The 22,421-nt window shown below is 36.9% G+C and overlaps 1 protein-coding gene across 7 annotated transcripts in view; it reads right to left on the bottom strand.

The window, feature by feature from the left end:
- LOC126819077 (microtubule-associated serine/threonine-protein kinase 2) overlaps positions 1 to 22,421 on the bottom strand; it is a 143,385-nt gene that overhangs the window by 6,854 nt on the left and 114,110 nt on the right. For 4 of the 7 annotated variants that reach the window (XR_008787902.1, XM_056100475.1, XM_056100477.1 and 1 more), the window contains 17 exons: positions 21,933 to 22,008; positions 20,597 to 20,806; positions 19,681 to 19,788; positions 18,667 to 18,790; positions 17,920 to 17,990; positions 16,885 to 16,976; positions 16,204 to 16,378; positions 15,428 to 15,519; positions 14,617 to 14,697; positions 13,416 to 13,486; positions 9,691 to 9,909; positions 8,957 to 9,184; positions 7,969 to 8,102; positions 7,319 to 7,545; positions 6,099 to 6,259; positions 4,731 to 4,868; positions 1,214 to 1,422 (listed from right to left, as the gene is read on the bottom strand). Coding sequence is in view for 6 of the 7 variants with exons in the window: in XM_056100475.1 (XP_055956450.1) it covers positions 1,214 to 1,422; positions 4,731 to 4,868; positions 6,099 to 6,259; positions 7,319 to 7,545; positions 7,969 to 8,102; positions 8,957 to 9,184; positions 9,691 to 9,909; positions 13,416 to 13,486; positions 14,617 to 14,697; positions 15,428 to 15,519; positions 16,204 to 16,378; positions 16,885 to 16,976; positions 17,920 to 17,990; positions 18,667 to 18,790; positions 19,681 to 19,788; positions 20,597 to 20,806; positions 21,933 to 22,008 (2,416 nt within the window). In the remaining variant the exon portion in view is untranslated. Of the gene's footprint in view, positions 1 to 1,213; positions 1,423 to 4,730; positions 4,869 to 6,098; positions 6,260 to 7,318; positions 7,546 to 7,968; positions 8,171 to 8,956; positions 9,185 to 9,690; positions 9,910 to 13,415; positions 13,487 to 14,616; positions 14,698 to 15,427; positions 15,520 to 16,203; positions 16,379 to 16,884; positions 16,977 to 17,919; positions 17,991 to 18,666; positions 18,791 to 19,680; positions 19,789 to 20,596; positions 20,807 to 21,932; positions 22,009 to 22,421 lie in introns of those variants that run through there. The other 3 variants (XM_056100476.1, XM_056100478.1, XM_050546911.1) reach the window with 3 other exon arrangements.

Genomic DNA, 22,421 nt, shown 5'->3' with positions numbered 1-22,421 from the left:
AAAAACATGACATAAATAAAAAATGAATCAAAATAATACATTGGACAACATCTTACTTACATTATTAACTCTTAAGTGACCCTGAGTTTTGACGTTATAACCTCATAAAAACCACGTTATAACCTCATAAAAACCATGTCATACTGGTAATCCGTGATTAGGAGAACATTTTTGTGTAGGCCAAGACAGTATCACCGTTTTATTATAATTTTTCTAGAAGAAACAGTACGATTTTTAACTATCAAAATGTCAAACAGGAAGTAAACAAACAAGTTATAAGGGAAGTAACTCTCATTACACTAGAAACGTTGCATTTGGCTAACGGTTTTGTCGATAAAAGTCGCGGTGGGTACTAATGGTAACGTTATAGGTGTCGATTTGGGTCAGCTAAGAGTTTAATTATTAATATCTACTCAACACAAACTAGGTCATTTTGGGACTAACATACGGTTCAATTTTATTTCATTAATTTGCTTGCGCGTAGGGTTCTTTAGCAGTGGAAGGAAACCGGAGGACCCGTAGAACACCTACGAGGTATGACAGGAGACCCTGCTCCTTGACCTACCCATTCGGCCATCTAACTCCCCAGTATTTATCACCTCATTGTTCTGCACCCACTGGGTTAATGAAGACTGGCATACACCATGAGGCAAATTTTGCCTGGATGCCAATTCTTACTTGAGACATCTGTTTTCCTTTACATGCGGAACACAATTCACTGTTGCTTCCCAGGTCCTGCATCACTGACAAATTTTCTCGGTCCGAACCCTGGACCACCTACTCACCGAGCCACTTATCAATGAGAAATAACAATCTGATTTAAATACAGATCTATATTTTGTTTCGTTCTTTTATACTTTCAATGGCCGACACTACATGAAGATCTGACAAGTTATAGTGGAAGGTCGTGTCAGGAGTCATATGAGCAGCTTTTGACCCTATGACATCAGACACTGATTAACCAATCAGCTTTGATATTTGTAGTAGGTTACCCACAGTTCCGTGCACCCCATGCCAAAAACTCACTGTAACAGACTGTTTCATTGGCTAATCCCTCACATCATCCACAATGCAGGTTATATAACAACTCTTCCAGATCCTAGTGTAGTAAGGACAAGTAAAACGAAACGAAATAGGATCTGTGTTTTAATCAGATTGTTTCTTGGTCAACATCGATGTCGAAATAATCGATGATAAAAAAAAACGAACTTACCGTAACAATATGTTGTATTGTATACACGTCCGATTCACCAATATAAACACGGACACTCTGAAAGTTGAAACCAAATCCCCGGGCTCCACGTTTAACAACTATCGGTGGTTTTAACGATCGTGACAATGGTGACGAATCTCTGTTAGGAGAACCATCACGAGAACTAGCACTGGAACCACCTGGTGAGTTTAATCGTGGATACGAATCTTCTGAAATAGAAAAAATAGTAGGGTATCTTTAGTTAAAGGTATCATAAAAGAGAGATGGAGTTTAACATTCACTCGAAACAAAACAGGTCATTTTGGGACTAACATATGGTTCCATTTTATTTCAATTGCGCGTAGGGGTATTAAACATCCTACTGTTCTACACTGACTGGGTTAATGAAGACAATATACACCATACAGTGTGCTATGAGGGACATTTTGCCCGGACAGCATCACCAAGGCCTACTCTTATATCATATTCTAACTGCCATGGGTTCTTTTATCGTATGCCAGTGCCTACACGATACCCTAGGTCTTCATCCAATCCGAACAACTATACTGTCCTGTCTTGATCCACTGACAAGAGGGGAGAGAGAGAGAGAAATGGGGTTTAACGTCCACTCAACACAAACTAGGTCATTTTGGGACTAACATATGGTTTAATTTTATTTCAATAATTCTCTTGCGCGTAGGGGTCTTTAGCAGTGGGAGGAAACCGGAGGACCCGGAGAAAACCCACAAGGTTGACAGGCGACCCTACTCCTTGTCACGTACAACCGGGGATTTGAAAACACGCCAGTTGACTCAATGACAGGCTTTATGATACAGCGTGCAAACGCTAACCATTCAGCCATCCAACCCCTCCCTGACAAGAGGGAACCAATGCCGGAAAATCCCTATGAACTTTCTCAGCCATTACCGGGGATGGAACATGGGACCTCCAAGTCGGTGAGCGAATGTTTTACTCAATGATAGTATGGTATTTTTAGTTAAATGTATGGGAGCCATGATGGGTAAGGGAGTAAGACGCTGAGAAAGTCGATAAGGATTTTCCGGTGTGGTTTCCCCTGGTCAGTGGTGTAGGATGGGGGACACATAGGCGTACGAGCTGGGGGGGGGGGGGGGCTGGGGGGGCGGGCCCCCCCCATTTTGGGCACCAAATGCTGGGAAAATTTGGGCACACAATTGTACTTTGTAAAAGTTGTATAAAAAAAATATTATGTTCTTGAATGTGTCCAATTTAACAGCGAATTTATTATTATTATGTAACATACTAAAAACCTAACTACATTTTTTGGGCACCAACCACCACTGCTCCCCCAGTCAAAAATTTCCCCGTACGCCTATGGGGGGACATACAATGATTTATTACTTTCACTGTATAGGTATATCTCATCTCTCAACCAATGAAAGTGAAATCTTAAAAATATTATACTTTAAAGCTTTGCGAATAAGGCCCTCGATTTTGAATATCTGATTTTTACCAATCTATAAACCAGGGTCCTGATTCTCGAAATTTTAACTAAAGATAAAATCCAAATGTTAGTAGATACTTCAATTTTGATTGACTAAGCACTAAAATCAATCTAATATTATCCAATCAAATTACTAAAATTTGGATTTTATCTTAGTTAAAATTTCATGAAACAGGCCCCAGTTACAGGACAATACACAGACGACAGAAAAGACATTTCAATTATTACAACTTTCACTTGTGCATTGTGCTCTGGTATTTAACAAGATATACGTCAACTTAGAAAATGCTCTGGGTTTCAACAAGTCAACTCAGACAATGCTCTGGGTTTCAACAAGTCTACTTGGACAATGCTCTGGCATTCAACACAACAGATAATGGGTTTTCAAACTAAGGGTAATCAGGCACTGATATGTTCTAAAGATGTTTAGTGAAATGAAATTGGATTTAACCTTGCACTGTAACACCAAACAGTAAGCTAAGTTTTATATCGAATTCCAACTGCCAAGGCTTAATTTACATGCAGTGTAGTCATTTGTTAGTCACATCCAAACGACGATATGTTGTCCCTTGTCCCTGACCAGCTGTCTGGTCATTTGGAAGTGACGAAAAGACGATGGCTTACACATAAAAGATCGCTTGGCATTTGGAATTCGATATAAGAGTAGGCTGTAGTGCCGCTGTCAGCACAAAAATTTCCCTCATAGCACACTGTATGCCGTATTAGCCCAGTCGGAGAAGAACAGTAGGACATTAAACCCCATTTCATTTAGGCTACATATGTGTCATGCTGGAAAGAGGATAATTTTGCCCCGACTGTCAGGTTTCTAGCTTTTCTTCATATTCTAACTGCTAAGGGATGATTGACATGCACCACATATTTGTAAACAGGACTTCATTTCTTCATTTCATTTCAAAAAGTGGATATCTTTTTTTACTGTATGCCAGTAACACATGCCTGTATTTGAACTCCAGCTGGTCTAGACCATATGAAAACAGTAGTTGTCTCCCTTTAACAGGTTTATATTCATTAAAACAATCATTCTACAGAATGAATCCTAAAACCCTTGTCAATTATTTTAAAGTTATAACCCTGTCCCACTGTCTACTGAGTGTTTTAAAGTTAACCAAACCAACTTGTTAGAATATGAGATTAACGTGTTATATAATACCCATCTCCTATCTCAATTAAAATGATAAGCAGTAATTCATTTTTATATCAATGTGTTCGTAATACCCATATCCTATATCTCAAATTAAATAAAAAAAATGACAAGCAGCAATTCATTTCTAATTCAACGTTCGAGTGACCTCATTAAAACATATGTAAATTTCATTTTTTACACTTACAATGGTCCCCATTCCCAAATGTTACGTGAAATATATAGAGTAACTACCACTATGAACACTACACAACAGTTCTATGGATAACGATTACTGTATTTCTATTAAAGCTATGTTTCAACAATCATTCTCTTGTCATCATCAAGCTTGATAACGATAAGTGAATTATGTTGAAATGTGGCCTTAATAGAAACATGTTAAGCTACGTTTCAACAATAATTCTCTTGTCGTTATCAAACTTGAATATGGCAAGAGAATTATTGTTGAGAGAGAGAGAGAGAAATGGGGTTTAACGTCCACTCGACACAAACTAGGTCATTTCGGGACTAACATATGGTTTAATTTTCTTTCAATAATTCGCTTGCGCTTAGGGGTCTTTAGCAGTGGGAGGAAACGGGAGGACCCGGAGAAAACCCACGAGGTTGGACACGCAACCCTATTCCTTATCACGTACACGCCAGTTGACTCAATGACAGGTCTTATGATACAGCACGCACATGCTAACCATTTGGTTATCCAACCCCCCAGAATCATTGTTGAAACGTAGCTTTAATAGAAATACAGTAATTGTCATCCATAGAACTGTTTATTTTAATGTGTTCAATTACTAAATGCCATTCAAACAGTATACGACTATACACACAAGGATGTTTGTTTTAACGAGATGAATTAATGACTAGGTTTACGTGAAACGACTAAAAACACTACACACCAGTTTTTCTACCTGCAGGATGTATTAGTAATGTTAACGCTGTAGCAGACGCAGATTTTGGCATATTAGATTTATCTCGGGATTTCTTACTCTCTTTAACAACACTTCTCTCTTTACCTTCGTCTACCGGAGATAATTCTGAAAACAAAATAATCCCAAAATAAAATAAAAGTCTCGGTTCAGGTACTCATTAAAAAAAAACAACGTATTAGTCTGAAAACAAAATAATCCAATATAAAATAGAGCCTTGGTTCATAATTGATCACAGGTATTTCTGAAAATTATTCAATAATTCCAGGGAGTTTGTTTTCAGGGAGTTTTGTAAAGCGGATGATCAGTGTCACGAGATTCCAGTCACGAACGAACTGTTTTAATCCAGAATAAAATAGAGTCTCGGTTCATAATTGATCACAGGTATTCATTAAAAAAAAACCCCAAACATATTAGTCTGAAAATTATTCAAAATCATAAAAAATAAGTAATCCATTCACTTGATTTGAATATATATTTGTTTGTTTATTGGTTGCTTGTGAGTCTTGTTCAGAGGTTTGTCTTTGTCCAGAGGTTTGTCTTGTGAGTCTTGTCCAAAGGTTTGTCTTTATCCGGAGGTTTGTCTTGTGAGTCTTGTCCAGAGGTTTGTCTTTATCCGGAGGTTTGTCTTGTGAGTCTTGTCCAGAGGTTTGTCTTTGTCCGGAGGTTTGTCTTGTGAGTCTTGTCCAGAGGTTTGTCTTTGTCCGGAGGTTTATCTTGTGAGTCTTGTATAGAGGTTTGTCGTGTGCATCTTGTCCAGAGTTTTGTTGTTTGTGTCTTGACCGGAAGTTTGTCTTGTGAGTCTTATCTGGAGATTTTTCTTGTGAGTCTTGTCCAGAGGTTTGTTTTGTGCGCCTTGTCTGGAAGTTTGTCTTGTCTAGAGGTTTGTCTTGTGCGGAGGTTTGCCCTGTGTGTCTTGTACGGAGGTTTGTCTTGTGTGTCTTGTCCGGAGGTTTGTCTTGTGTGTCTTGTCTGGAGGTTTATCTTGTGTGTCTTGTTCGGAGGTTTGCCCTACTTTTGTGTGGTCCTTCTGCACTTATTTTAGTTTCTATAAATATTTTATTTGACCAAATATATATAAAAAAAACTGACATCAGGCTCTGGTTTACTCAACTTTCAATCACTGTTAATGAGAAATATCCTTGATCAAGAAACACAAAACTTTGCACATAGTTTCTTATTGATGTATTTGATACATTAAAACAACCAACGTTTTATAAAGGGCTATATTTTAGTTAAAATAAGGTGAACAATTCTTAACTTCAGAGAATGCTTTGTAAAACCAGGGCCAGATTTGTCCAACTTGAGTGAAATAACAATATTTTATAATTTTCTAACCTTTAGAACTGGGAGATTTTTCTTCCTCTGATGATATAGCTAATCGTGGTATGACATTTTTTAATGGTGGTCTAGATCGTGTTATTTGTGGCGAAAGACATGAATCACTGTCCGTCTGTGAAGAATCTGATATACTACTGTGGTCTATTGATCGACACATACTGAAATAAATACAAATTATACTGTGTTACCATATATCATTTCGGGACTAACATATGGTTCTATTAGTATTTCATTAATTCGTTGCGCATAGGGGTCTTTAGCAGTGGAAAGAAATCGGAAGACCAAGAAAAAACCAGGGGATTGAACAGGCGACCCTACTCCTTATCATGTACAAGCAGGGAATCAAAACCATGCCACTTGAGTCAATGACAGACCTTATGAAATCAAATGGGGTTTAACATTGCACTGTTCTGCTCCAGCTGGGCTAATGAAGACAGGCTTTGTCATACAGTGTTCTATGAGGCAAATTTTGCTTGGACAGCGGTACTACAGCCTACTCTTATATCGAATTCCAACTGCCAAGGGATCTTTTACATACACCCACATATGCGTATACAGGACCTGGCAATGAGCAGAGTGTATTCGGATGGTGGGCACTTAAATGAACCCTTCATGTCAGTTAAGATTCAAGTATGGTGTAATGACGCTACCCCTTTTCGTTTCTGATATCAGCAAAGATCAGCCATTTTGAAAATAACACTACCTATTCATAAACTTGCACCGTGCTTGGTTTGGTATTGTTCTGAAGTAATACTTAGTATAATGATAATAAATAAATCATATGGGTCCTAGGACAAATTAAAAAGATCCAACCATGGTGCTGCACCCCCTCCATACTTCATCAATTTACCGGTACTAGCGTCCATTCTAGAGCCCATCGTATCACTACTATACCCCCTCCATACTCCATCAATTAACTTCTCACCTGTCAGAGTTACTGAAGACATCTTCGTCTAATTAACGGTAATTGTGTCGCTACTGTACGCCCTCCCACCCCCTCCATACTTCATCAATTAACTTCTCAGAGTTACTGAAGACATCTTCGTCTAATTTAACGGTACTAGTGTCCATTCTAGAGCTCATCGTATTGCTACTGTACCCTAGCCCACCCTTCCCTACTTCATCAATTTAACAGTATTAGCGTCCATTATAGAGTCTGTCGTATTGCTACTGTACGCCCTCCCACCCCTGCCATACTTCATCAATTAACTTTTTACCTGTCAGAGTTACTGAACACATCTTCGTCTAATTTAACGGTACTAGCGTCCGTTCTAGAGTCTGTTGTATCACTACTGTCCTTCCTCAATACCGATCGTATCTCTAGTGATGTATCGGAACACTCTGATTGGTTAGAATCTTTACGTTCTAAAGCTTGTTTCTCGAGGACTCGCGTACGGAAATCATCAGCACTAGAATGTCTTCTCCGGTCTTTCTCTCGTCGATCCTAAAATAAACATTGTATATTTATCAAGTCTGACAATATGGCAGCTGTAACAGACATTGTTAAGAAATGAAATGAAATGAAATGAAATGGGGTTCAACTTAATGTTCTACTGTTCTGCTCCAACTAGGCTAATGAAGACGGGCATACGCCATACGAGGGAAATTTTGCCTGGGTAGTGGCATTATGGCCTACTCTTATATCAAATTCCAATTGCCAAGGGATCTTTTACGTGCACACCAATGTATACATGGAACCTTAGTTTTTTATCCCATCCAAATGACTAGACAGCTGTCCTTGTCAGGCCTCCGTCCTGCACCACTGACAAGGGGAAACCAAGTCAGAAAATCCTTATGAACTTTCTCTGCCAATGCCGGGATCGAACATGTGACCACCAAACGACAGAGAGAACCAGTTAGTACGAACCTCATGTAACTCTTCAATTCTAGAGTAAACTTTACTATATCTGGGTGAACATGACGAGAAACTGTGAAACAATACATCATCAGGTTCGTCTTCCGTGTCTTCCGCTAAATCATGATTATATCTTTCTGTTCTCGCTGTAACAATAATTCATTTTATATTTATTAGAATTTTCAAATGACATGATTATATCTTTCTGTTCTCGCTGTAACAATAATTCATTTTATATTTATTAGAATTTTCAAATGAGATACCCTAAGAAAATATTTCAGATTTAAGCCTCTGTTACCATGGCTACCATATTATACATACTGTACAGTGTGTTACTATGGCTACAAAATTGCCGATCGGTGGTCTAATTTGACTAAATATGGACGCTGGATGAAAATATGAGGACATAGTCATATCATTGCTACTTTATGTTGTGTATTTTTTAACAGTGATCTAGAAATTAAACGCTTTTAAATTGGACACTCGTTATCAAAATTGAAATTTAAGCTTTAACCCAGATACAAGGACAAATTGGATGATTTTAACCCTTAACCAGTCATTGTCGACTATAGTCACCACAACGTTATACAGCTAAGTGGTCACGGTCGACTAAAGTCAACCACAGCAAGAACCTTTTTTATAAGCCGTATTTGAGTATTTAGTTTCGTATTTAATTGATATAGCAACGCATACGTGTCAGAGAGAAAGTTGTCTTGTCAAGGGCATTGAGAAAAACATGTCTTTGTTCAACATTTTTTGACCCAAAATGTGATTTAACGGTGTCGGGAACGTTAGACGCTCGAAGTGGTTGAAATACTTATGAATGATTCCGACTCGGATTATATCGATGACCGGTTAAGGGTTAAACGATTTTTACTTATTTTAAAACAAAGATTTGATATTGAATGAATGTGAAAGAATTAGTGCTAAATACACAAGATTAAATGATACCCAGGTTACAGTGTTACCAGACACGATGTTTATAACTAAGTATACTTACAATCGAAATAACTTGTGTCTTCTTCACTATCTAACTGTGGAACAAACTCAGCTTTCTGACGTAATAAATTCTCCCAGTTTAAACCATGGAAGAAATAATGTTCTTTCACCTGTTGAGCCCCAGCGAAACCTAATCTTTCTGTGGGATCGTGAGTCAGGAGACCACTTATTATATCTTTAGCATCCTCTCGTACCTGCCAATCATCCTCCTCCGGCCATTCTACCGATTCTATAATTATATAAACAATACAAATCTAGACACGGACACTTAAAAAAAATCAAGTGAATAGAACTGTACAGTCACAATACTACAACAAATGGGATTTAACGTCTACTTGACCCAAACTAGGTCATTTCGGGACTAACACGGTTCACTTTTATTTCCAAAAATTTGCTTGCTCTTAGGGGTTTGAGAGAGAGAGACCCCTCCTCAACACACAAACTAAATCGTTTCGGGACTAACATATGGTTCAATTTTATTTCAATAATTTGCTGCCACGTAGGGGTCTGTAGCAGTGGGAAGAAAACCAGAGGATCTGGAGAAAACCCACGTACAAGCGGGGAATCGAAACCACGCCACTTGACTCAACGACAGACCTTTTGATCAAACGCGCATGCATTAACCATTCGGCCACCCAACCCCTTCTTTAAGATATTTTATTCCATACAAATGAATGGGAGATCGGGGGAACAGGCCCTATATCAGATCCCTAGTTAGTATTGCGGTAAACTTACCATTAATAACTTGAGAAAACAATTCTTCTGGTGTATCTCCAAAAAATGGCACACAACCCACGAGAAATTCATATAAAATAATTCCCATAGACCACCAATCAACAGGTTTACCGTAACCTTGACGTAATATCACTTCTGGCGCTATATATTCTGGTGTTCCGTAAACCTGTTTATCTTGGAACTGTTTATCAATAGTACCCTCGTATAAATTAGTTGTTACTGAAAATAAAACAAATGAAATCATGAATCGAAATGTACTGTAACAGGCAATATTCAACATCGTTAAAAGTGGGATATGGTTTAACAAAGTCAGCAATACCGACAACCTTCGCTAAAAAACCTTTGATGGGTCTCTTTTGTCAGCGGAATTATAAATGCCATGAATTTTTAAGACTGATGTCGATGGGCAGGGAGTTACTAGTCTGAATCCTGATCAATAAATTCATATTATCTCCCCTTAGACCACAAACTATTGTATTGTATTTCCCCCAGTGGAATTATAAATGTCATGGATTTAACATTGAAGTCAATAGGGAGAGAATTACTAGTCTGAAACCTATCAGTTAAATTTGTATTATCTCCCCTTAGATCACAAATCACAACTATTGCTTGCCTTTCCCAATGTGGGAGAGAAATGTGATTTAACGTCCACTCAACATAAACTAGGTCATTTCAGGACTAACATATTGGTCTTTAGCAGGGGAAGAAAACCGGAGGACCAGGAGAAAACCCATAAGGTTGGACAGGCGACCCTACTCCTTGTCACATTTAACTGGGGAATCGAAACCAAACCGGTCGACTCAATGACAGACCTTATGATACAACGCGCAAGCACTAACCATTCGGCCTTCTAACCTCCCAATTTAATCAACAAGATCCAAAGTATTTTTATACAAAAAAATCTTGCAATGATACAGCAATACCATGTTCTTACAATTCTCGTATCAATATAAATATTGGTCAATACATTATACACCCCTAGGACCATCTAGAAAAAAGAGCTAAATTTTGGATGTTTGGGTTTGGCCCGGTTCACTGATTTTTAATTGCCTGGAATGCTAATCTAAACAACATGTCCAACTTGAGTGGCATTATTGGCCTGATATAAATAGTTCAGTTAGATAAGTGTTGATAGCTATAAACCTGCCATTGTGAGTATCAAATGACAACATTTTAATTTCTAAAATAAAAAGCTCTTTTTATATATAACATTTTTATTAACAGCTTAACACTAATTATATACAAATTACTCAATATGACACTTGAAGGATTTAAGTTAGTCAAGATTGGTTTTTAACCAATCAATGGATAAACCTCTAGTTTTCCAATGGTGTTTAGAAAAATGATTACACATCCACTAATCAAATTATTAGAAAATAAGTAGGCTGGAAATTCCAGCCTTTATATTCGCGGACAAATCTTCTGTGACATCACTTCTGTGGAAGCAGACGTTAAAGCACCAGGTAGTAGTATTAGTCTAAATCGTCTTGTCTAGAATATCATCCTTGGTGGAAGTGGACGTAAAACCTCAGGAACAAATGACGAACGAACATCTAATCGTCACTTGAATTAATAACTGCAATATTAGAACTCTGTTTTGATTTAAAGGCAAGTCTCTTTATTTATTGTATGTAAAATGTTTTAACTTTATTTCGGGAGTCATGATGGCTCAGTGAGGTAAACACTGGCTCGCTAACCTGGAGGTCCCATGTTCGAACTTTTAGACAAAATTGGACGACACAAAAAGAAGGTACAATCATTATCTCAAACAATAACAACCACATCTGCAACAACCTCGTCTGCAACATCCTTATCTACAACCTCTAAGCGCAAACCAAATGAAACCCCCCAAAAAGGAAGGCGTCGGAAGACAAGACCACAAACTTCTACTCCAAGGTAAGCAATTTATCCCAATTTTATATCTTCTTGTACTGCAAGCATTATTTGCAGTTTGCTTGCTACGAAAACAGTAGCATGATGCAAAGTAAAATGCCAATTATATTATTACTATTGAGACTGCACTAAAACCAATTTTCTAAACAACTTGATACATAACATGTTTTTTTTTATTTCAGGAAGAACACCGATACTAGACAAGAGCTGTTATTTTAATATAAGTGCTCATATTCCTCCGATCCTAATTTTTGTATATTGAGTCGCACCCGTCTGTGCACAATTTTTTGAGGACACTCTAAAGGTCACAATTTTCATCCGATATTGACGAAACTTGAAATATAGCGTAAAAGTATGTAACACAAGGTTGTGAACCCTTTAGAGATAAAGTTAATATACGATTGACTTTAAATTATATCCATGTTTAAGGTCATGAGACGAAGAAGCCTACTGATTTTCACCGAATTCCGATAATTACTGCCAGAGTTACATATATGGCCCTTTATGACTTTCAGATTTTAGTGTATTATAAATGTTTCATTACCGACAAATATCTCTGTTCCTTTTGATATTCGCGCATATCAGACCTAATTTCCTGTCTTATGCCCCCCCCCCCCCCGATTGTACGAGAAATCACGTTTTTATCTTGTCCGCTTATATGTTTATATCCCAAAGTTCTTGAATCCAGTCGATACTTCGGACCGTGTCTGCCTGCATTATGATACCTGATTGTACGAAAAACATTTTTTTAAAGCTTGTTCTCTGTCCATCTCTTGCAAAATGTTGGCGTCTCTTGCATGGCAACGCTGTATATTAAATATGTTTTTGGTAACCTCTCCCTCTATTTAAAAAATCATTAAATGTTCATATCTATGAACCAACATAAGATATTTTTGGATCCAATTTTCTTAAATAATAATTGATAAGTTTGTAAATTTGTACCCTGTGTTCACATATAATATACATGTACGATGGCTCAATAGGCCGTAAATATTTCGACATTGAGCCCTTTCTATGGAAATAAATATTCATAGGTGAATGTAAAGTGCCACTGGCAAGAGTTATACAAGGATAATGTGCTCAACAACGCTTGTTTTACTTATGAATAGTATTCTCCCCAGGAAAAAAATCCAAAATCATTTAATTGGTTAACATCAAATTGGTCAATATCAAAGTATATGAGTAAAATAGTGTAAGATATTTTATAGCCTGGCTTAGACAAGGTGCTGTACATACATGTATTACATCTCATTATATAAGCTTATTATTATTACTTTGTGTAATATTTGAATCCATTTTTTTTATTATTATACTAAATTGTTATTATATTTGTTTATTTCTATATTTAATTTGATTGATTTCTCTACTCAATTTCAATTTGAATTGAAAGTCTCATAGAACCTGATATTTGTATAACCTGGCTAAAATAAGATGCAGTAGATATTACATCTAATTCTATCTTATTATTACTTTATGTAATATTTGAATCAATTTTATTTTCATTATATTAATTTGTTATTAAATTTGTTTATTTCTACTTCCAATTTGATTATTTTCTATTATTTCCTTATTTTAGTTCAATTTGAATTGAAAATCTCAAACCCATCTACATGTAGCTTGTACGTTCTAAATATAGAGCAGTGTAATATGACACTTAAACACTGCACCATCTAAATAGATAATAATTGGGCGACAATTTATTATCTTTAAGAAGTTGATGACAAGATTCTCTTCAACAGATCTCTATTATCTTTGAGGTCACATTCCTAAACTTGAAGAAATCTGGCTGATTTCTAGATGGACCTAGGACTGTATATACATTGATTACTTACTGCTCATTAAACCAATCTTTGATAAACCAAAATCTGTTAACTTGATGTGACCAAAAGCTGTGATCAATAAACTAGAATACAAGAAAAAAACAACAATGAAATAAAATGAAACTTACATTATGCAAGAGCTAAATATGTCTATTGCAGGTCTTTCTTTAGGCCTGAAATGTTATCTAAATTATTAATTAGACATTAATTAACTGATCCAGGCCATAATCAACTCTCGATGGCATCGCTAGCCTGCGATCTTTAGTGGATTATGAGCTGATTTACTGCATAACTTTCCTTCTCGATTTAACGATTAAATGGATAATCGAGACTATGCTGTTTATCGTACTGACTTTAGTAATGATGATCGAGGCTAGGCGGAAATTTCAATTGCTTAATTTTCAATTCATAGTGGATCAATTTGAATGAAATTTTCAGCAAATTGCCTTTACATTATCTAGTTTTTAACTATTATAGTGAGAACTGCCAAATCGTTATCTAATCTCCCATAATGTATCTTGAAATGAAATGGAGTTTAACGTCTGTTCTGCACTGATCTGGATAATGAAGATGGGAATATGCAATGCATTGAGCTATGACGGTAATTTTGCCCAAACGTTACGACCTACTCTTTCACTTGCTATCAATAGTGTATGTAGAGGATCTTGTTTTTTGTTTTTTTTCTGATCTGAACAACTAGTCAATATTTCATTGCCAGGCCCCCACCTCAACTCGACACAAGCAAGGTCATTTCGGGACTAGCATATGGAGAAATCCCACAAGGTTGGACAGGAAATTGAAATGAAATGAAATGAAATGGGGTTTTAACGTCCTACGTTCTGCTCCTAACCTGGGCTAATGAAGACGGGCATACGCCATACAGTGTGCTATGAGGGAAATTTTGCCGAATTCCAACTGCCAAGGGATCTTTTACGTGCATGCCAATATGTACACAGGACCTCGGTTTTTAGTCCCATCCGAACGACTAGACAGCTGTCCTTGTCATACCCTCGATCCTGCATCACTGACAAGGGGAAACCACGCCGGAAAATCTGGATGAACTTTCTCGGCAAATGCAGGGATCGAACACCCGACCTCCAGGCAGGAAATTGAAACCATTTCACTTCTTGACTCAATGACAGACCTTATGATCCAGCATGTGTTAAGACTATTTGACCACCCAACCACATTTTTAAATATAAGAGAGACTTACTTATCTGGTTTGAGATCTCGATGAACAATACCATAACTATGTAAATATTCCAACGCTAGCACTGTTTCAGCAAAATACATCCTATTAAAAATAATTCAAACAAAATAGAATAAATATTATTTCATAACATGAAACCACAGAGTATCATTAGGTCTCAAAGTAAAATAAAATTTATTATGCACAATGGAATAAATATTATTTTATAACATGAAACCACAAAGTATCATTGGGTCTCAAAGTAAACGAAAATTTCATGAAAGTTAAAATTGGAGAGAGAGAGAGAGAGAAATGGGGTTTAACATCCACTGGACACAACTAGGTCATTTCGGGACTAACATATGGTTTAATTTTATTTCAATAATTCGCTTGCGCATAGGTTTTTTTAGCAGTGGGAGGAAACTGGAGGACCCGGAGAAAACCCACGAGGTTTGACAGGCGACCCTACTCCTTGTCACGTACAACCAGGGATTCTAAACCACGCCAGTCGACTCAATGACAGACTTTATGATACATGCTAACCATTCAGCCATCCAACCCCCCCAGTTAAAATTGGAGAAATAAAATCAACATGAACGTTTGACTAGGAATTGTCCTTGTCAGGTCCTCCATCTTGCATCACTGAAATGTGGAGCCACGCTGGGAAATACTGAGGAATTTTTGCCGCCAAAACCAGGATGGCAACCAGGACATGCTGGTTAGCAAGCAAGGGCCTTACCCACTGAGCCACTGCGACTCTCAAATCAACAAATCAACTTACCGAGCTAAATTTAACGGTAAAGCACTAACACTTACTGAGCTCAAATCAACTTACCGAGCTAAATCTAACGGTAAAGCACCAACACTTTTAAGAAGAGTAGCACAATCTCCTCCTTCAACATATTCCATCACCATACACAGATGTTTCTAGAAATAAAATTTAATAATTACATTTACCCTAGCTTGATTTACTGTACGTGCCAAGATAATATGCTCAATTTTAAAATTTTCATAATGGTAATACAACACAAATGTTGTTTCAGGAAATAATAATACATCCTAATTGAGGATAAATATCAGAGAGGGAGAGAGAGACACGCACACACTAGGTCATTTCGGGACTAACGTATGGTTCCATTTTATTTCAATAATTCACTTGCACATTGTGATCTTTAACAGCGGCAGGAAACTGAAGAAAACCCACTAGATCGTTAAGGCAACCCTACTCCTTGTCACATACAAACAGGGAATTGAAACCACACCACTTGACTCAATGACAGACCTTATGGTTTCATGCTAATACGTTAAACCACTAGACACCCCCCCCCCCCAACACAAACTAGGTCATTTAAGGACTAACATGTGGTTCAATTATATCTTAATAATTTGTTTATACGTAGGGGTCTTTGGCAGTGGGAGGAAACCGGTTCTTAGAAAACCCACGAGGTTGGGCATGCGACCCTACTCCTTGCCATGTACAACCGGGGAATCGAAACTATGCCAGTGACAGATCTTGCTATCTATTCCGCCCCCCCACCACCACAAGTAGAACAGACAGATATGACCCAAATGTACAGTAGAATCAAATGATATAATGATATAATAAATTACCTTGGTTTCAAAACTACAGTACATACTGACAACAAACGGATTGTCCGTGAAGGAGAGGATATCTCGTTCTAAGAAGACTTGTTGAAGCTGATTGCGTAACATCAAATTCTGTTTACCAATCATCTTCATCGCAAATCTTTGACGTGTTTGTTTATGTCGTACCAAATATACAGCACTGGAGAAAAAAAAATAATTAAAACTCTGTTAAAATCTCATTTGCTGTTTGATATCAGATGTTAGCTTCATTCTGAAAATTGGGGGCATTTACAAGACAATTTCATACAGATCAGATTATAATTTTCATCGTTTGCGGGTTAAGAAGGTTCTAGAAACTTTAGAAGTAATTAACAGAAATTATTTAAATTAAAAAGGCTTCTTTATCTCACTAATGTTAACAACATATATCAATTTTATTTCAATAATTAGCCTCCGCGTAGGTGTCTTTAGCAGTGGTAGGAAAAAGGGGGACTCGGAGAAAACCCACGAGGTTGGACAAGCAACCCCTACTCCTTGTCACATACAACCAGGGAATCGAAACCACGCCAGTTAACTCAATGACAGACCTTATGATACAATGCACATGCGTTAACCATTCGGCCATGCAACCCCCCTGGGTGGGTAAAGAACTTCCTCACTGAGCAATCGCGGCTCCAGGTGTCAGATAATTGATATTCTACTTACGCATAAGCACCATTACTGATTAATTTCATAGATTCGAAATCTTCCTTGCACGGTGTTTTACCCTTAGGGAATTTACTGAAACTCTTCTCATGCTGAAACACAAACATCCACACAAATTACTTTAATTAGAAATAAAACCATCAAGCTTGAATTAACTGAAGCTGCAGCGTAACATTTTACGCATGTATTAGGTAATTTAATCACTGGCTTAAAAAATCAAGTTACTTCCAGAGTTGCAACTTTAATTGATACAGCCATCATATTTATTGATTTTATATCTAACAGAAAATCTATTTTAAACCTCAGTGGGCATCCTCAATGAACATTCTGCAATGAAATGAAAAATGAAATGGGGTTTAACGTCCTACTGTTCTGCTCCTATACTGGACTAATGAAGACGGGCATACGCCATATAGTGTGCTATGAGGGAAATTTTGCCCGGGCAGCGGCAATATTGCCTACTCTTATATCGAATTCCAACTGCCAGGGGATCTTTTACGTGCATTCCAAGATATGCACGGGACCTCAGGGTTTTTTTTATCATCCGAAGGACTAGACAGCTGTCCTTGTCAGGCCCTGAACATTCTGCACACAGAAAAATATCGGCTGTACTTTGAGGATAGAGCTCTGCCCTGAATGGCGGCCACATTCAAAACTAAGTATATTGTTTTGTAATGTAGTTCTACTCCGTTTCACATCTGTCATATATACAAAGACTATATAAATCTTTTTCAATTCCATTAATAAATGGAACCAGAATAAAGAATTCTCAAAATTATTGACTTATACTTAAGTGTTCCAACTAAAACTGTCGATTTAGGAATTAAAATGTCGGTCAACTAGCTTAGTTTCTTTTCTCATGACAGACAGCATAAGTTTAGTATGAAATTCAAAGTTTGTAGTTATTGGAGATTAATATTACCTCAATATTAACCCCTAATGACTTTAAAGACGGTTGTTACGGGGAATATATATAGTCTGGCGGTTAAAATCTCAGAATGTAATAATTAGTCTAATATGGAACATGTATAATACCTCCGATTCTCCGTCTTCTTCCTCAGCTTTATCTAAAGAATCTCCAGTAATAGTTTCAATATGTGTTATATCTGTGAAAGAGAGAAATGGGGTTTAACATCCACTCGATATAAACTAGTAATTTCAAGATTAACACATGGTTCAATTTAGCTGTGGGATGAAACGGAAATGAAATGGGGTTTAACGGGCTACTGTTCTTCTCCGACTTGGCTAAAGAAGATAGGGGATGAAATGGGACTAATATATGGTTCAATGCATTACAATAATCTGTTTATGGGTAGGGATCTTTAACAGTGAAAGGAAACAGGAGGACCCTAGAAAACCCACAGGGATGGAGAGAGAGAGAGAAATGGGGTTTAACGTTCATTCAACACAAACTAGGTCATTTCGGGACTAACAAATGGTTAATTTTATTTCAATAATTTGCATGGACCTGGAGAAAAGCAACGAGGTTGGACAGGCGACTCTACTCCATTCGGCCACCCAAACCCTGTATTATAATAATCTACTCCATTCGGCCACCCAAACCTGTATTATAATAATCTAAACCATTCGGCCACCCAAACCCTGTATTATAAAAATCTAAACCATTCGGCCACCCAAACCCTGTATTATAATAATCTAAACCATTCGGCCAACCAAACCTGTATTATAATAATCTAAACCATTCGGCCAACCAAACCCTGTATAATAATAATCTTAACCATTCGGCCAACCAACGCCTGTATTATAATAATCTAAACGTACCAGCAGGGTCTCTATTTAATCCTAATTTGCTGATAATATACTGTGGAATGTCATCTTTTATGGTTTGTTTAGCTTGACCTTCCGCTGCTTCTAACAACATATAGAACTCTTCTGGATCAAATTCCTGCAAATAAACATTTATCTGGTTTCACACTGTCAACATGGAGTTTTAATTGGACAACGAAAGTCAACAAGCGGTTGCCATGCAAGATACACCCACATATTGAAAGAGATGGGTCATAATCCTGGAAGTTGCGGTCCTTATAAGCGTAAGTAAAGGAACTCAGGTCTTTTGGATATGAAGTTTCATCAAAATTGGATAGATATTTTAACCTCTAGAGGAACCACAATCTTGGTATTACATACTTTTTACACTATTTTTGCATGGGGAACAGCCATTTTATAGGTCAGTTTCAGTCCTATTTCCACAAAATTCTAAATCAACAGTCATTATGGTGTAATGGTGATATATTCGAACAGTTTTTAAGGAGGAACCATGCTAGAAAATTCCACATGAACATGCTCGGCCAATGCAAGAATTAAACATGGGACCTCCAGGTTAGTGAGCCAACATCTTACTCACTGAGCCACCTCGGCTGCCCAACCCGAACAGAGAGAGAGAGAGAGAGAGAGAGATGGGGTTTAACGTCCACTTGACACAAACTAGGTGATTTCCGGACTAACATATGGTTTAATTTTATTTCAATAATTCGTTTGTGCGTAGGGGTCTTTAGCAGTGGTAGGAAACCAGAGTACCCGGAGAAAACCCACAAGGTTGGACAGGCGACCATACTCCATGTCATGTACAACTAACTAGGGATTCGAAACCACGCCAGTTGACTCAAGGACAGACCTTATGATACAGCGTGCACGTGCTAACCATTCAGTCATCCAACCCCCCCCCCCCCCCGAACCTGAACAGACAAAAAAAAACCATCAGATTAATGACAGTCACAAGCTAACAATGTACATTATAAATATTTTAATACTAAATAATTTTATAAATTGTCTTACCAGACATTCTAGTAATCTTGCTGGTCTTGATACAATAATATACAGTTGTTTTATCATAGGATAAATACATGAATACGCTAGTGATGATAGCTCACATCTCTCTCTCGCCTAAAATATAAACAAATATATTAATTAAAATATAAACAACTAGTCATAAAAAGATAAACAAATATATTCATTTTATTATAAACAACTAGTCATTATAATATAAACAACTAGTCATTATAATATAAACAAATAGTCATTATGTCATTATAATATAAACAAATAGTCATTATGTCATTATAATAAAAACAAATAGTCATTATAATATAAACAAATAGTCATTATAATATAGTCATTAAATCATAAATACAGTCATTATACAATAAACAAATAGTCATTATAATAGAGTCATTAAATCATAGATACAGTCATTATACAATAAACAAATAGTCATTATAATAGAGTCATTAAATCATAAACAAATACAGTCATTCTAAGATAAACAACTAGTCATTATCAGATAAATAGTCATTATAACAGAGTCATTACATCCTGAAAAAATAGTCATAAGATAAACAAATAGTCATTATAATAGAGTCATAAAATAATAAACACAGTCATTATAATATAAACAAAAAGTCATTAAATCGAAAGTTACTACAACTGTAATTTGAATGTCATACTGTAGTGATGTGCCTTGTGCACCCTTGTTGCCAAGCAACATCCCACCTATATAATTATGTCCCTCTACATTTAGAGTGTCATGTAATTTATAATGGCTCCAGTGTTAAAATGTGTATTTATAAAATGATTTTATCTTGAAGTAAAATATAATGTCTCTCCCAGCAGCCTGAATATTTATACATTTTAGAACCTGCATATCGAGGAAATGACCTAAACGTATTTTAAAATATGAGTGAAAAATTCTTACATCTTGTTTCAATTTTTCTAGATTATCAATTAATTCATAGAAATACGCTGTCGTAATGAGTTTCTCCTCGGATTTATTTAATACATCTCGTGCCATTTCTAAGACTTGATGATGTAGAAAACATAATACTGCATCCGTTTCTTGGGACGGGTCCAACTTCTCATGTTCGCTAATAAACTTTTTTAACCTGTCTTCCATTTGAGCTGTAGCCTAGAAAATAATAAAACTTAACATTAACACTAATCACACTAAAGGGGGAGAGAGAGAGAGAGAGAGAGAGAGAGAGAGAGAGATCATTTCGGGACTAGCATATGTTTCAATTTTATTTCAATGATTCGCTTGTGCGAAGGTGTCTTTAGCAGTTGAAGGAAAGCGGAGGACCCAGAAATGGGGTTTAACAGCCACTCGACACAGACTAGGTCATTTCGGGACTAACATATGGTCTAACTTTATTTCAATAATTCGCTTGCGCAAAGGGGTCTTCAGCAGTGGGAGGAAACGGAAGGACCCGGAGAAAACCCACGAGGTTGGACAGGCAACCCTACTCCTTGTCACATACAACCGGGGATTCGAAACCAATGACTCAATGACAGGGCTGTGATAGAGCACGCGCGTGCTAACCATTCGGCCATCCAACCAAACAAAAGTTGATCATACAATCATAAGATAAATAACATTTTATACGGGATTCTCTTTTTTCGAATTCAATTAAATGACATGGGGTTTAACGTCCTACTTTTCTGTACCGACTGGGCTAATGAAGTCATCGGTTCTTTGTACCCTCAGTCCTGCATCACTGACAAAGGGGGGGGGGGGGGAGGGGGAACTTAAAACTAATTATGTGCGATTATGAAATGGTGAGAATTTTGCCAGGCAGTGCCACAAGTTTCTATTGTCAATCTGCAGATGGGAAAGGACCATCGTTTTTTTGGGTTTGTTTCAATCTGATTAAAATACAGATCTATATTTTATTTTGTTTCTTTATACTCTCGATGGCCTCCACTACATGAAGATCTGACCAGTTATAGTGGGAGGTCGTGTCAGGGGTCATACAAGCTGCTAACTAATCAGCGTTGATGTTTCTACTGGGATACCCACAGTTCCCTGCACGGCACGCCAAGAACTCGCTGCAACAGACCGTTTCATTGGCTAATCCCTTACATCATCCAGAACATGGGTTATCTAACAACTATTCCAGATCTTAATGTCGTAAAGACAAGTAAAACTGAGATTTTGAACCATAAAATATGAAACGAAATAGGGTCTGTGTTTTAATCAGATCGGGTTGTTTTGTTTTTTTGTTAATATAATATATAACCTTTACTTCGTAACATACCTTCGGAAATCTTTCTTTGTAGACACTGTTCATTATGACTATTTCTGAATCTCCTCCTGGTGATCTGGCTGGACTACTGTAAACAATAAAACATATACCAATAATTAAAAATAGAATTACACTAGTCCCTCACATAATTTTAGTTTTATCAATGTTTTTATAAAATATATTATACGTTGGTAAAGATGGCGGTACTAGACTTAAAGATATATTACGTAAGAGCGAAATCTGACTTTTATTACAGGTCTATTTTCTGGCTTCAAATGTTATATTTATTATTAACTAGGCATTTATTCACATTACAAGGCCATAATCAACTCTCTAGAACATCGCATGGCCGTGATATTTAATGGATAAGAACACGTGCACCATTTAATAATTTAACATGTATAATCAAGACTTTATTATTGTAGCAATGGTCCTTGACAATCAAGACTATCTTGTCAAGATTTCAAACACTCAGAACTTAGCTTACATTCAAGTAATTTG

The sequence above is a fragment of the Patella vulgata genome, chromosome 4 (genome assembly GCF_932274485.2).
Source record: "Patella vulgata chromosome 4, xgPatVulg1.2, whole genome shotgun sequence".
Lineage (NCBI taxonomy): Eukaryota > Metazoa > Mollusca > Gastropoda > Patellidae > Patella > Patella vulgata.
The sequence above is the reverse complement of the archived record's forward strand: the minus strand, read 5'-3'. Positions and strand labels throughout refer to the sequence as shown.